This window comes from Heptranchias perlo, chromosome 13, assembly GCF_035084215.1.
Source record: "Heptranchias perlo isolate sHepPer1 chromosome 13, sHepPer1.hap1, whole genome shotgun sequence".
Lineage (NCBI taxonomy): Eukaryota > Metazoa > Chordata > Chondrichthyes > Hexanchiformes > Hexanchidae > Heptranchias > Heptranchias perlo.
The window spans coordinates 67,052,742-67,069,348 of NC_090337.1; the positions used below are offsets into that span (position 1 = coordinate 67,052,742).

The window sequence follows — 16,607 nt, forward strand, 5'->3', positions numbered from 1 at the left end:
AACAATAATAGATTAATTGTAACAATTCAATGATATAATGGCTGATAAATTTATATAATTCATAGAATGGGTTTCTTAAGTTGCACTAGGATTGAGCAGACCAGACTCGTTATATTTTATTAAAAATTATCTGATGGGAACAATTCCAATCAGTTTTTTGTTGAATCAGCTTAATGACTCTGATTCAAACAGAAATAAATCGTGTGCAATCAGAATTTTTAAATTGAGTCAGAAATACAAAACAGCAGTCAAATCAGTCAGTGTGAATTTGGGGATAGGGAACAGTTTAATTAAAGCTCACCTCTCCTCATTGAATCATCAGCAGGGTTTAAAACATTATTGCATTCCAATTGTACATCTTGCAGGTCTCATTAGTTTTGGCTGCTTCTATGTATGGGCCCCTCATCTCCGATTGGACGGACGTGCCTGGTCTCTGATTGGGCGGAGATGCCTGGTCTCTGATTGGACGGACGTGCCTGGTCTCTGATTGGGCGGAGATGCCTGGTCTCTGATTGGGTGGATAGGTCCGGTCTGTGATTCGGCCACTGACATCAGTTTCGATTTTACTTCCTGGTCTGGTTTCCACGCAGCCAATCGGCTGCTCGCTGACAGCATTTCCTATCAACACGATAAACAATGCAGCGGCTGGGGCTGGAGCCGTGGGATAGTCATTGAATCTTACAGCACAGGAGGAGGCCATTCGGCCCACCGTGCCTGCTCTTTGAACAAGCTATCCAATTAGTCCCATTCCCCTGCTCTTTCCACGTAGCAATTTTCTCCACTTCAAGTATTTATCCAATTCCCTTTTGAAAGTTATTATTGAATCTGTTATCACCACCCTTTCAGGCAGTGCATTCCAGATCATGACAATGTGCTGTGTAAAGTGTTTTTTCCTCATATCGCCTTTGTTTCTTTTACCAGTCACCTTAATTCTGTGTCCTCTGGTTACCGACCCGTCTGTCACTGGAAACAGTTTCTCCTTATAAAAAGAGGGTTGTAGGGCTGGACGAGGTTACAGCCATAGACAGGGTTTGGAGGGATTTGACGAGAGGATGAGAATTTTAAAGGCAGAAGCCACCAAAATAGACAGCCGTTTCCCCCAGTACAGAATGTGACTCAAGACTAACAGGAAGGATGTTACTTTAGCTACTAAAGGTGCAGAAAAGGTGTCCCCCTAAATATCACAAATCGATGCATAATGAGGGGGAAATCAATCTCTGAACCTTTAATTAACAGCACATGGAAAGAGGGAAATGAATGACCTTTAAACACCTGGTCCACTTGGCACTAAAGTGTCTGAAACTATTAACAGGGAACTCCAAGAAAACAAAATACTGACAAATGTTAAACTGTTTTCTTGACAAAAGAAATCTCGATTTAGCTTTTAAAGGATAAATTATTTAACAGGGGTTCACACGAACTCACCTGACTGGCCGACTCAGGTTCCACCCTGTAAGCACCCCGATCGGTGCAATGACTTGGATGAAGGAACAGTGTCTTGTGGCCAGATTTGCTGATGATACAAAGATAGGTGGAAAAGCAAGTTGCAATGAGGACACAAAGTGTCTGCAAAGGGATATTGACAGGTTAAGCGGATGGGCAAAAATTTGGCAGATGGAATATAATGTGGGAAAATGTGAAGTCATCCACTTTGGAAGGAAAAATAAAAAAACAAAATATTATTTGAATGGAGAAATACTACAACATGCTGCAGTACAGAGGGATTTGGCTGTCCTCAAACATGAAACACAAAAAGTCGACATACGGGTGCAGCAGGTAATCCGGAAGGCAAATGGAATATGGAGTATAAAAGCAGGGAAGTCATGCTACAACTGTACAGGGTACTGGTGAGACCACACCTGGAGTACTGCGTACAGTTCTGGTGCCCTTATTTAAGGAAAGATATACTTGCATTGGAGGCAGTTCAGAGAAGGTTCACAAGGTCGATTCTGGGTATGGAAGGGTTGTCTTATGAGGAAAGATTGAACAGGTTGGGTCTGTACTCATTGGAGTTTAGAAGAATGAGAGGAGACCTTATTGAAACATACAAGATTCTGAGGGGACTCAATAGGGTAGATGCTTGAGAGGATGTTACCCCTCATGGGGGAATCTAAAACTAGGGGGCTTAGTCTCAGAATAAGGAGTCACCCGTTTAAGATGGAAATGAGGAGGAATTTCTTCTCCCAGAGGGTTGTGAATCTTTGGAATTCTTTACCCAAAAAGCTGTGGAGGCTGAGTCATTGAATACATTCAAGGCTGAGTTAGACAAATTTTTGATCAGCAAGGGAGTCAAAGGATATGGGGAACAGGCAGGAAAGAGGAGTTGAGGTAAAAATCAGATCAGCCATGATCTCATTAAATGGTGGAGCAGGCTCGAAGGGCCGAATGCTCCTATCTCTTATGGTCTTATGATTAACACGCTGCTCCCTTGGCCCTCCAGCCTGAGCTGTCTTCATGTTGGTTCCCAGAGCAATCAATCACTACTCGCCAACATTACGCAGCCGGGTGAAGTTGAGGGGCTCAGGAAGAAAAAAATGAGACCTTGAATCCGCCGCCTCCCAGGGCCGGAGCTGCAGGATCGGATACTCGGACACTCCCCAGTACTAGAGGCAGAGCAGCCCGCCTGAGGCTGGAGCACTGAGGGGAGGCAGAGCTGGAGAAGGGCCTGGGTTCCGGGCACTGGTCAGTGTGGGAGAGAGGCCTAGGGACTGGTCAGTTTGAGAGAGGGGCCGAGAGCACTGGTTTGGTGCACAGACAATGTTTAATTGCGCGGCCCACAGCAGGCTGCTGCACTGCCGTGCATGCACACAGCTAGGAGGGAACAGTGCTTCTCAGCCCTGGATACATGATGTAAAGAGATCAGAGAGATGGGGTTAGGTAACTGGAGCTCCTGTGTTTATAATTTATGAGGCACACTAATGTAATGGTGGCCCTGGCTTGTTGGCTGCCCAAATTTGAAGTCACTGCAGCAGCTGGTCGCAGGTCTTTATGCTTATATCACGCTCTTTTCTCTCGTTCCCTTTCTTAGCTCCCGAGTAGAGATGGGAAAATGGATAGAGGACTTGAACATGGCCATAGAGGTAGTGAAGAAGTCGAATGAGAAGAGAGACACAATCTTGGAGAGCAACATCTGTGATCGATCCAACAGTAAGTTACTCGGTGAAAGTGCGTGCGATTGGCCTGTATTCTCGGTATATCATCAATGGAGTGTGAGAGAAGAAAGAGGAAATTGCAGGGGTGTTTATTTAATTCTATTCACATGCCAACCCTACCAGATATATTTCACAGAGACGGTCTCTTGTCACATCCGGCTGAAGGTGCATCCTGAGGCTGTGTACTCCTTTATTGCCCCTGTCCTAAGTTTGTGGGGCTTTTCCTCAGCTGCTGGAGAGAAACAATGAGGCACAATGTGTTGATTTGTTTATGTTTAATTGAAAGGTAGAAAAAGTTCAGCAGGCTCCATCTTCAAGCACATAATTGCAGTGCCTAGCTCAATGTTACTATTCCTGCTTATCCTGCAGTACCAACATCCCTGCGTATTTTCAGTGACCTTAAAGGAATCTAACTTCCCAGTGGGCTATCTAATAAAAGTCAAGGTCCCAAAGGATTATCCAAGAAGAGTTAAAGATCCAAACCACCTGCACTCCGGTTCTGAGTTATGTTGTTAAAGTGAACCACCTCACACTCCCAATGAATTCTCCAATGGGAATCAAGAACCCAGTCCTTCCAATGGACCTGATCCTCCCAATACATTGCCCCATAGGAATACATGTGATTTGAACACAATCCTATTTTTTGTATCACTGCTGAACTCCAACTTGGTTGTTTGTGACTAATATTTGATCTATCCTAAATGTCTGTTGTTTTCGGGGGATAGTTACAATTTTTGGATTGCCAGTGGTTTGATTTTAATTATGATAATGGATAATAACTTGACAGAATTCTCCTTTGTTTTTTTAAGCTGACAGTACTACAGTTATTTCTCTTTATGCGTTTATCCTAATGTTCCCAGGATCTTCAGACGAAGTGTCACTGGAGCAGGAATCTGAAGACGACACTCACTCCTCCCGCAGCTCGTTGGACAGGCCGACCCATCACCGTGCCAATACCACAATGCACGTGTGCTGGCATCGCAACACGAGTGTCTCCATGTTGGACCACAGTGTTGCAGTGGAGGTACCCAGCAGGGCACTCTCACCACCTCCTACACCCCAGGATAACCCAGTGCAGCACACATACGAGTACAGGCAACTTGTACCCATCCAGCCAGCTGAAGTTGTTATTTCGGCATTCAATTAATTTTGCCAGCTACTGCATTGGGCTTTGTAAACTAAATTGACAAAACAAAAAGAAATGTCTGTATTGAAAATTGGAAAGGTTTTTTTTTGATAATTCCATCGTGCAGCCTCTGAGTGGGAAGTACAGGATGGCCTGGGCTGTGAAGCTGTCCTTCATATTAGCTGACAGCACTCAGATTCTATGGCCTGTTGATTTTGCTGCAGTTTTGTGAATTCCTATGCATTCCTCATCTCCAGAGTGAGTGGGTGTTCCCTGCTGCCATGGACCACAGACATTGAGCACCCACTTCAATCAGTACCGTGGCCTGATCCAGAATTGGCAAGACTCACCCACGGGAGACTAGAGATTGAAGGTCCGGGGAGTTTGCAGTTCATATTTGTGACCAGAGCGAAGGAACTTAAAGGTGTAGCATTAAACTAACAGGATCAGAGAACTAGTCAGTGTGAATAATGTGAAAAACATTTGGACTTCAGGAAATTGCATATTTGGAGCCAATTTGTTCTGAATAGGGAGAAAGAATGGGGCTGAACAATCGCAGGCCTATTCTTTGGCCTAGATAGTACTATAATTTGTTCTGTTTTGGGTTGGTGTCAGTCCATTAGTGTATATATGGGGCGGGACAGGGCTGCAGAGAGTATAAACATTCTGATTTCTTCTCCACAATTGTTTATTCAAGATCTCCCTTTTGATCCTAACCAACCAGATTGAGAAACAGAATTTTAGTTGCTAATACAAAAAGTCTTCCTACAGGCTGGTGCTTCGTGTAGAAAATGCTCCTCTTTGGAACACTTTTCAATTCTGTGTTTGATCCTGGGGTCCAGACACAATTCAGAGCAAACTCAAAGGCCTTGATCTGTTTTGGAATATACCCAGACTGTCTTCACCTTCCCCAGTTCAGATCAGGTTGTTGGAATTGGTATCCTTTGTGAATGTTTATGGTTTTAAACCGATTGCTGATATATGAAGCCTGGGTTATCTAGTGGTCTGGAAGCACACTCCATTCTCTCCATCACTCATTTCGCATTCCTCTTCCTTTCGAACAGGCCCCTCCAGCACATCGGTTACTCTGCTTCATTCTCTTTCGGCTCGCCCATGTTCTGTGTCCTTTTGGCCATGAAAATAATTTTTTGTTTCTCTCATGCAGCGCAGTTCCTGCCTCCTCACCTCTGTGTCGTGACTGGGTCTCCTCACCTGTGCTTTCTTACAGGCGCCGTGTTTAATATCCACATGCCAGTGATGTCACAATATGAGTCAGTCGATGGGTTTCAGTGAGTGGTCGTGCTGAGTGTCAGAGCCCCTGATCCTGGTGTTTCCACCCAGACGTTTCTGCTGTAGCTCTCTTCACCCAGTCACTGCATGCTTCCAGTGTAAAGTCACCTGTTAACAGCCCGGACGTACTCTATGCAACTCATCTGGGATCTCCTTGCAGCCAGTGACTGATGTGGGAACACAATGCCAAATGGCCATTGATGAGGAATCTCCAACTGAGCCAGTGCTCTTGTAGAACAGTGATACTCATAACCCAGCCCACCTGCCCCAATAGCAGGACTGCCATGGTGAAGCAGTCACTGTCTAAAGACTCAGGCACCTTAAGCAGGTTTATTTGGCACATATCGAGACTCTCCACAATATATCTGTGCAGCACATGTAAAGACGTTCTAAACCTTCCCCACTGCATAAACCTGCGGAGTTTGTGGGGAAATAATAATTATTTTCTTAAAGTGGCAGCTAACGCTACAAATTGGCTATATCATGAGTGCCTCAGTTTTAGTGTGTCGGACAATCTGGTAGCCAAGAGGTGAGGTGAGGTTAAAATGGTATGCTGGGGAAATGGGGATGAGCCCAGTAAGAAGTGGGTCGAGTGTATAAGGGCCTGAAGGCCTTATCTTGTCCTAAGTACATAGCATAATATAGCATAGCATAACACACCATAGCATGCCATAACATTTAGCGTAGCACAGAATAACATAGCATGACACACCATAGCATGCCATAACATTTAGCGTAGCGCAGAATAACATTGCATAACACAACATAGCATGCCATAACATAACAGCATAGCATAGCATAACGTAACAACAACTTGTATTTATACAATGCCATTAACGTAGTAAAACATCCCAAGGTACTTCACAGGAGCGTTTTCAAACAAAATTTGACACCGAGCCACATAAGGAGATAATAGGACAGGTGACCAAAGCTTGGTCAAAGAGGTAGGTTTTGAGGAGCGTCTTAAAGGAGGAGAGAGAGGCAGAGAGGTTTAGGGAGGTAATTCCAAGCTTAGGGCCTACGCAGCTGAAGGCACGGCCGTCAATGGTGGAGCGATTAAAATCAGGGATGCACAAGAGGCAAGAATTGGAGGAACGCAGAGATCTCAGAGGGTTGTAGATCTGGAGGAGGTTACAGAGATAGGGAAGGGCGAGGTCATGGGGGAATTTGAAGATAAGGGTAAGAATTTTAAAATTGAGGCGTTCCTGGACCGAGAGTCAATGTAGTTTAGCGAGTACACGGGAATGGGTGAATGGGACTTGGTACGAGTTAGGATACGGGCAGTAGAGTTTTGGATGAGCTGAAGTTTATAGAGGGTGGAAGATGGAAGGCCGGCCAGGAGAGCATTGAAATAGTTGAGTCTAGAGGCAACAAAGGCATAGCGTAATATAGCATAGCATAGCATAACATAACATACGTAACCTAGCCCAACAATTTATAATTATGGAAGAGAGAGAATTATCTAGCCTGATAATTGTGACTGGGGTGTGATTGGCAATTTCATTGTGAGTAGAGCCTGATCTGCTATATTTGGCAGCCGCTCACTCTCGAAAATCTCACTGTCGTGGTCCGCTTTTAAAAAAAATTCTTGCTCCATTTTCTCTTTGACTATTTTTGCTATTGACACCATCCACAGACTCTGGATTAAAGGAATCACACAGGCCGACTGTTAATGACCTGCTGTCTACCCAGAGAAGATTAGCATCACCTGTGTATGTTAATTCATCTCCCCCCACTGATGGGCTCTGTGCCCCTAGATGGAACCGCCCCTGTTGGCATCGTTGGCACATGCACTACCCAGCGTGCTACTAGCCCCTGCAGAGCAGGAATACCCTGAGTTCTGTCCCCACTTTGTGCTGCATTAACTGATCTCAGGCAGGTGGCACCAGTACTGGACTTAATGCCCAATCTGGGGGTTCCCCCTTCTGGTGTTATCCGGTGACTCCTGGTGGAAAGTGTGTATTTGTGAAACTGGGTCAGGCTCAACTGCGATGGCCCCCACAGTTGAGTAGCTTGCTGAAGTTCAGCGAAGAATAGTCACTTGGGCCGATGGGTTGGGGTGGGGGGGGCAGCCTCTGCCTATGGAGCTGTGACACAGACGATTCGGTACCTTCAGGAGAGGAGGGGAGAAGATTAGAGTGGGGAAAACAATTGACCATATTGGAGAGAAGAAAAGGAAAGGGCATTGACACTAATCATCGTTCTGTGTGACTGATGTTTGAATGGGGTCTCAGCGATGAGCAAACAGTGTCTCATCATGACCCTAAGCTGAGAGTCACTGATGTAGTTTTGTCCCTACATCTGGCCATTTTGTGACATCCCAGTTACTAACAGGTGTGTAACGTACTTCCAAACTGCTGCTCTCTAACTGAACTTATTTTATTCACTGCTGTCCTGTTTCTGCCTTTCCTTCTTGTTCCTTCCCATCTCCACGCCTGCTTACTCATGGACGTGCTTAGTTTTCTGTTCCCCTACTGCCTCTCCGGAGCTTCCTCTGCACTACCTTCTGGGCCAGGTCCAGGGTCAGCGGCCTAACACCATCACCCATGTGTGCTGGTACCGGAACCAGAGCCTCTCGCTGGCTGATTACCTTCGCATGTTTGAGGTAAACCTGCTAATCGGTTGCCATTGTAAATCTGTGCTTGTAAGTGAGTTAGAGCAGACTGAAACTCCCCGTTTGATTTAGTGCTGAAGTGGGCCTGCCTTGAATTACTATAGCTGCACAGACATGGAGATCTCAGGTCTAGTTCATGTTGAGTTGGCTGACCTCAACCAGAGCAGCAGTTGCCATACCATAATTGGCCTCAGTTCCCTTCGCGCAGGGAGAGGAAGGTTCCACCGAGCCTCCATTCCCTGATTTCCATCCAGTAGCTGCTATCGGAGAGGGTGTGGCCAAGGATGAGATTGGTTTTGGGCGTGATTTCCTACAGCGTCAAACAGCCTGCCGATACTCACTGCCTGTGCTGACACAGGAAGACTGGTGGAGGTTGATAGTAAACGTGAACTGTTACCAGGAAGAGACAGCACCGTTAGGAGAGCAGAAAAATGGGGCAAAAAAGGACTTGCTGAAAACGTGTCTCACTATATTGTGAAGCTGTATTTAGAGGTTGAGGGGGTTCGCTCCAGTTTTTTTACATAGAATTTTTCAGCACAAAAACAGGCCATTCGGCCCACTGGGTCCATGCCGGTGTTTATGCTCCACACGAGCCTCCTCCCACCTTACTTCATCTAATCCTATCAACACATCCTTCTATTCCTTTCTCCCTCACTTACTTATCTAGCTTCCCTTTCAGTGCATCTGTGCAATTCGACTCAACGACTCCTTGTGGGAGCGAGTTCCACATTCTCACCGCTCTCTGAGTTTTCTGTTTCCAGGTGTTTAACAGGATGATTTCTGGTAGATTCTGAAAACTGAGAGCAGCGTTAGAACAAGCCAGTTTACAGTCATGATCGCTGAGGGTTTCAACTCAGCGATGATGGAACTTTAAATTAAAAGACATTCATCCAACAACTGGTTGAGTTGAATTTTTCCCTCATTCTGACCTTTTGACAAGTTGTCCGATGTTAGTTTGGGTCAATTTACCTTTAACTTGCTTTCAGGTGCAGCACAGAGCTGGTCATTCTCAGCTTCTCGCTGGTATGTAAAAAGGTGAATTATTGTGTGTCCCATCCTATTTCACTGTGAGTGAGCAGAGCTGCTGTGCTCCGCAACTTAAATTCTTCTTAAATTCTACAACCTGCACCAGCCACTGGCAGAACCGTGGCACTGTGCCAAGGTGGGTGCCGTACCTGCTTCCATATCACATTTGCTCAACGGTAGGATACAAGATTATTTAAAGGAGAACATTTGCATTTTCTCTTGTTCTTGACCGAGAGTGCGGTCCCATAATTGGTATCCTGGTACCAAGTTCCATCCAGTACTTGCTGACCATTCACATGGGAGCCTAGACTGTGAGGACCCGATTTTAAACCGGGTGGGGAGCAATTAAAATGAGGGCAGTGATTTACCCACTCTGAGCCCGCTGCCTTCCCACTGTGTCCCGATGTTAACCTGCACTTTTGCCTATGCCAGCAGTACACCCACAGGAAGGCAGCGGGATCTTTCTTTGTCATCAGGACCCGATCTGCAATTTTAGTTGGAGGCCTGGGAGGAGGAGGTCTGGATAGGGGAGGCCTGGGCGGGGGAGGGGGGAGATTTGAGCGGGGGAGGTCTGAGTGGAGGAGGTCTGAGCGGGGGAGGGGGAGATTTGAGCGGGGGAGGTCTGAGTGGAGGAGGTCTGAGCGGGGGAGGGGGAGATTTGAGCAGGGGAGGCCTGAGCGCGAGAGAGGGGAGGTCTGAGCGGGGGTGGGGGAGATTTGAGCGGGGGAGGTCTGAGTGGAGGAGGTCTGAGCGGGGGAGGGGGAGATTTGAGCAGGGGAGGCCTGAGCGCGAGAGAGGGGAGGTCTGAGCGGGGGAGGGGGAGATTTGAGCAGGGGAGGCCTGAGCGCGAGAGAGGGGAGGTCTGAGCAGGGGAGGCCTGGGCGGGGGAGGGGGAGGTTTGAGCGCGGGAGGCCTGGGCGAGGGAGGCCTGGGCAGGGGAGGGGGAGGTTTGAGCGGGGGAGGCCTGGGCGAGGGAGGCCTGGGCAGGGGAGGGGGAGGTTTGAGCGGGGGATAGTTTGAGCGGGAGAGATCTGAGTGGGGGAAGGGGAGGTCTGGGCAGGGGCGGTCTGGATGGGGCAGGTCTAAGTGAGGGAGGCCTGAGCAGGGGAGGTCTGAGTGGGGGAGGGAGGTCTGAGCAGGGGGAGGGGAGTGCTTTCCCTTGAGGCCAGACCTGCCAGGAGGGGGATTGTGGGCCAGAAGAGGCCCAGCAAGGTAAGTTTCAAAATTTAATTTGAGGTTTCCTTGTGGCTCAGAGGGGAAGGAGTGCTCCTCCGAGCCTCCCTTGCCCCGAGCTGCCCCCCAATCGCGTTCAATGCCCCCCTCACCTCTTAAGTGACTGCTGAGACTGTTCCCACGGGTCCCCAGCCGTAGCCTCCTGCTGTTGAATTCCCGTTCTCGCCCGCCGGCCAGGTAGCGGGTCTCGACTGGTTCGGCTAGAAAATTTATTCAAATGAGGCCGAGCCGTTAAGATCGGCCGGGCCTCCATGCCCTGGACTCCCCGGGTACGCCGCCCACTTTGGGACTCTTCCCTCCCCCCCACCTCCCCCAAAGACGGAGCCTGATAGTCAGTAGACTGTTTGACCATGTAGCGGGAGAAAGGAAGGAGTCAGGGCCGAGCCTGATCGTGTCCTCGTCTTACATCCACACACAATTTATCCAGAGCTAGGGTCAGTGTCCTTCACTCCCGGGTTTAGGTTTAAATATCAGAATTGGGTCCAAAAGTAGGGAGAATGCTGAGGTTAGGATTCGGCTACTTTCTGGGTACTTTTTGTCATGACCTGCGTACAGGATCACTTCCACAGGCAAGCTATGAACAACAACAACTTGCATTTATATAGCGCTTTTAATGTAGAAAACTGTCCCAAGATGCTTCACAAAAGCAAAATCAAAAAAATTTGACATCGAGCCACATAAGGAGATATTAGGACAGGTGACCAAAAGCTTGGTCAAAGAGGTTTTAAGGTGTGTCTTAAAGGAGGAGACAGAGGTGGAGAGGTTTAGGGAGGGAATTCCAGAGCTTAGGGCCTAAGCAGCTGAAGGCACGGCCACCAGTGGTGGGGTGATGAAAATCTGGGATGTGCAAGAGGCCAGAATTGGAGGAGCGCAGAAATCTCGGAGGGTCGTAGGGCTGGAGTAGGTTACAGAGATAGGGAGGGGCGAGGCCATGGAGGGACTTGAACACAGGGATGAGAATTTTAAATTCAAAACGTAGCCGGCTTGGGAGCCAATGTAGGTCAATAAACCAAAATGTAATTTAATCTGGAAATGAGGTGCAATGGGTGAACCCTGGAACAATTAAATTTAGACCTCTCCAACCGATGGACAGATAACAGTCTGACAGATGGTCTGTCTCAGGCGACAGCTACAGTCAGGTTTATTAATAAATAAGATCAGCAGAAGTAAAAGTCAGACAGCATTTCTCCCTTGTATTACAAGAATGTGTTGGAAAACAACCAAGCATCTTAAAGTTCCAGCTATTTAGCAACAACAACTTGCATTTACATAGTGCTTTTAATGTAGAAAAATGTCCCACAGCACTTCACAGAGGCGTAACATAGGAACAGGAGGAGGCCATTCAGCCCCTCGTGCCTGCTCCGCCATTTGATAAGATCATGGCTGATCTGTGATCTAACTCCATATACCTGCCTTTGGCCCATATCCCTTAATACCTTTGGTTGCCAAAAAGCTATCTATCTCACATTTAAATTTAGCAATTGAGCTAGTATCAATTGCCATTTGCGGAAGAGAGTTCCAAACTTCTACCACCCTTTGTGTGTAGAAATGTTTTCTAATCTCACTCCTGAAAGGTCTGGCTCTAATTTTTAGACTGTGCCCCCTACTCCTAGAATCCCCAACCAGCGGAAATAGTTTCTCTCTATCCACCCTATCCGATCCCCTTAATATCTTTTAAACTTCGATCAGATCATCCCTTAACCTTCGAAACTCTAGAGAATACAACCCCAATTTGTGTAATGTCTCCTCGTAACTTAACCCTTGAAGTCCGGGTATCATTCTAGTAAACCTACGCTGCACTCCCTCCAAGGCCAATATGTCCTTCCGAAGGTGCGGTGCCCAGAACTGCTCACAGTAATCCAGGTGCGGTCTAACCAGGGTTTTGTATAGCTGCAGCGTAACTTCTGCCCCCTTGTACTCCAGTCCTCTAGATATAAAGGCCAGCATTCCATTAGCCTTCTTGATTATTTTCTGCACCTGTTCATGACACTTCAATGATCTATGTACCTGAACCCCTCGGTCCCTTTGGACATCCACTGTTTTTAACTTTTTACCATTTAGAAAGTACCCTGTTCTATCCTTTTTTGATCCAAAGTGGATGACCTCACATTTGTCTACATTGAATCCATTTGCCACAATTTTGCCCATTCACCTAATCTATCAATATCGCTTTGTAATTTTATGTTTTCATCTACACTGCTTACATTGCCACCAATCTTTTTGTCATCGGCAAACTTAGATATGAGACTTTCTATGCCTTCATCTAAGTCGTTAATAAATATTGTGAATAATTGAGGCCCCAAGACAGATCCCTGCGAGACTCCACTAGTCACATCCTGCCAATGTGAGTACCTACCCATTATCCCTACTCTGTCGCCTTTCGCTCAGCCAACTTCCTAACCAAGTCCGTACTTTTCCCTTGATTCCATGGGCTTCTAACTTAGCTAACAGTCTCTTATGTGGGACCTTATCAAATGCCTTCTGGAAGTCCATATAAATAACATCCATTGACATTCCCCTGTCCACTACTTTAGTCACCTCTTCAAAAAATTCAATCAGATTTGTCAGGCACGACCTACCTTTCACACATCCATGCTGGCTCTCTCTGATTAACTGAAAATTCTCGAGGTGTTCAGTCACCGTATCCTTAATTATAGACTCCAGCATTTCCCCACAACAGATATTAGGCTAACTGGTCTATAATTCTCCAGCTTCCCTCTCTCTCCTTTCTTAAAAAGCGGAGTGACATGTGCAATTTTCCAATCCGGAGGGACAGTTCCTGAATCTAGAGAACTTTGAAAGATTATAGTTCGGGCATCTGCAATGTGCTCACCTACTTCCTTTAAAACCCTGGGATGGAAACCATCTGGTCCTGGGGATTTGTCACTCTTTAGCGCTATTATTTTCTTCATTACTGTTGCTTTACTTATGTTAATTTTATCGAGTCCCTGACCCCGATTCAATATTAGTTTTCTTGGGATTTGCCGGCATGCTATCCTCTTTTTCTACTGTAAATACTGACGCAAAGTAATTATTCAACATGTCCACCATTTCCCCATTGTCAATGACAATATCCCCACTTCCAGTTTTTAAGGGGCCAACACTGCTCCTGACCACCCTCTTTTTCCTAATATAACTATAAAAGTTCTTTGTATTGGTTTTGATATCCCTTGCAAGTTTCTTTTCATACTCTCTTTTTGTAGCTCTTACTATCTGTTTTGTGACCCTTTGTTGATCTTTGTATCTTTCCCATTCGCCAGGATCTGTGCCATTTTTTGCCTTTTTGTATGCCCTTTCCTTATGTCTTATACTGTCCCTTACCTCTTTAGTTGTCCATGGCTGTTTTTTTTGGCAAGTAGAGTTCTTGCCCCTCAGGGGTATAAACCGGTTCTGTATCTCGTTAAATATTTCTTTAAACATTTCCCACTGATCAACAGTCGTTTTACCCGTTAACAAGGAAAAGATTGGACGCTGGACCAAAGAAGGAGCTATTGGGAGGGATAGCATGTAGATGAAGACGAGGAGCAGGGGGCCAAGGATGGATCCTTGGATGATTCCAGAGGCGACGGTGTAGGGGTGGGAAGAGAAACCATTGGCAAAGATCCTATGGCTACAATAAGATACGTACGGGTGGAACTAAGCAAGGGCAGGACAGTCCCACCCAACTGGACAATGGAGGAGAGATTTTGGAGGAGAGATCATTTGGTCAGCTGTGTCAGGCTGTAGAGGTCAAGGAGGGATAATGCATCATGGTCACAGAGAATGTTGCTGATTTTGGTTCGGGCCATTTTGGTGCTGTGTGAAGGCGGAAATCTGGAGAGATTCAAATATGGAGTTGTGGGAGCAGGAATTGGTCCATGGATGAAATGAACTGAGAGAGGGCATGAGGGAGAAAGTAGAAGGGGGAAGGGGACTAGGAGGGAGGGCCCATTGGGGGGAGTTTTGGCTTTGTGGACAAGAGGAACGGTGGGAAGCAGCAGAGGCAGCTGAATAGATGGTTTCTATCTTGGTGACAAAGAATCTATGAATTCCTCGTACTTCTTGTTAGAGGTGAGAGTGGAGGGGGCAGGGAAGAGGGTTTTAAGGAGACAGTCAGTAGTGAGTATAGAAGCTGGGGTTTATCTTTGCTCTCCAAGATGAGGCAATAATAAGCGGTTTTGGCAAAAAGAGTGAAGCTTGTTAGATACTTGATGTGGTCCAGCCAGATCTGGCGATGGATAGCTGGGCCAGCTGTCTGCCGGATATGATGAAGTCTATCTCTTGAACTTGAGAGAGCGAAGCTTGAGGCCGTACCCTCCCCCCTCCAGGGGGGATGACTGGGGCCGTACCCTCCCCTCCCTGGGGGAATGATTGGGGCCGTACCCTCCCCCCTCCAGGGGGATGACTGGGGCTGTACCCTCCCCCATCCAGGGGGGGGATGACTGGGGCCTTATCCTCGTCCCTCCAGGGAGATGACTGGGGCCGTACCCTCTCCCCTCTAGGGGAGTTGACCGGGGCCATACCCTCCCCCAACCATGGGGGGATGAATAAGGCCGTACCCTCCCCCATCCGGGGGGGGATGACTGGGGCTGTACCCTCCCCCTCCAGCGGGGATGACCGGGGCCGTACCCTCCCCCAACCAGGGGGGGATGACTGGGGCCGTACCCTCCCCCAACCAGGGGGGGATGATTGGGGCCGTACCCTCCCCCCTCTGGGGGGATGACCGGGGCCGTACCCTCCCCCCTCCAGGGGGGATGACTGGGGCCGTACCCTCCCCCCTCCAGGGGGGATGACCGGGGCCGTACCCTCCCCCCTCCAGGGGGGATGACCGGGGCCGTACCCTCCCCCCTCAGGGGGGATGACCGGGGCCGTACCCTCCCCCCTCAGGGGGGATGACCGGGGCCGTACCCTCCCCTTCCAGGGAGGATGACCGGGGCCGTACCCTCCCCCCTCAGGGGGGATGACCGGGGCCGTACCCTCCCCCCTCAGGGGGGATGACCGGGGCCGTACCCTCCCCCCTCAGGGGGGATGACCGGGGCCGTACCCTCCCCTTCCAGGGAGGATGACCGGGGCCGTACCCTCCCCCCTCAGGGGGGATGACCGGGGCCGTACCCTCCCCCCTCAGGGGGGATGACCGGGGCCGTACCCTCCCCCCTCAGGGGGGATGACCGGGGCCGTACCCTCCGGCAGTTGGGATTATCAAAGTGCAGTTGTAAGCGACTTGAGGGAGTTTTTTTTTCTCTGAAGTGGACAAAGAAAGGACTGGGGTTGGAAGTGGGTAGAGGGGTGTGGGTGGTGAAGGATACAAGAAAATGGTTGGAGATGGCACTGTAACCACGAGAGTAGAGAGGCCAATGGGTTGGCCATGGATATGGTTAGCAGAGTTTACATGGAGGAGGGAGAGGTTACGGGAGACAGGGGAGCAGTGAATTGAGTAGAGAGAGGGCGGGGTGGGGGGGGGGGCGGTGGTTGTGATGAAGATTGAAATTACCGAGAATGAGGAGTCGCTCAGTGCAGAGGCCGAGGGAGGATATCTCTGGGAGAAGCTTGGGGCATGGTACTTAATGAGAATTTTCAAGGAGAGGCGAGAGGGGTGGAACAAGGTGAGGAGCTCAAAGGAGGAGAAGGTGCCAGAGGAGTAGGGGGAGAGACCAGGGTGTGATTTTTTGATAAGGGCCACACCAACATTGTGGCGGTTTGGGTGGGGCAGGTGGTGGAAGGTATAGCCAGGAGGGGAGGCTTCCGTAAGGGGCAAGGTGTCATCACTGATGAGTCAAGTTTCAATCAAATCCAGGACGTCAGTACAATAATCCACTATAATGTGGATAGTGAGGGCCTTATTGGTGAGTGAACAGACATTGGGAAAATGCGGAGGAGGTAATGATTGTCGAAGTACTTATAGAAGCTGAGAAGAAAGAAAGAGATATAAGTCATGGGCTCGGGTCCGGAGCAGCAGCCAAATTATGCATGTAAATGGTCACTGAGGGAATTTGCATTGTATAGGCATGGTGTGCACGTGTGTGAAAATAGAGTGGGAAAGAATGCTAAGTAACTGCACCTGTTAACTACTTGGAAAGGGTACTAATTGCTGTCTGTAAAGATTTTCTGCTGGTGTCCCTTTGAGGGAAATATGGGAATGCACAAACCCAGAAGGGACCAAAGTTTGGGATCTGGCTGGTCCCAAAAT

General features: G+C 48.1%; 1 protein-coding gene across 4 annotated transcripts in view; it reads left to right on the forward strand.

Annotated features, from left to right (window-relative positions):
- The window catches only part of farp2 (FERM, RhoGEF and pleckstrin domain protein 2), a 237,559-nt gene that overhangs the window by 205,398 nt on the left and 15,554 nt on the right, over positions 1-16,607 (forward strand). For 3 of the 4 annotated variants that reach the window (XM_067995648.1, XM_067995651.1, XM_067995649.1), the window contains exons 23-24: positions 3,029-3,147; positions 4,013-4,176. In XM_067995648.1, the coding sequence (XP_067851749.1) occupies positions 3,029-3,147; positions 4,013-4,176 (283 nt within the window). Of the gene's footprint in view, positions 1-3,028; positions 3,148-4,012; positions 4,177-8,027; positions 8,174-16,607 lie in introns of all 4 variants that reach the window. The other variant, XM_067995650.1, reaches the window with a different exon arrangement.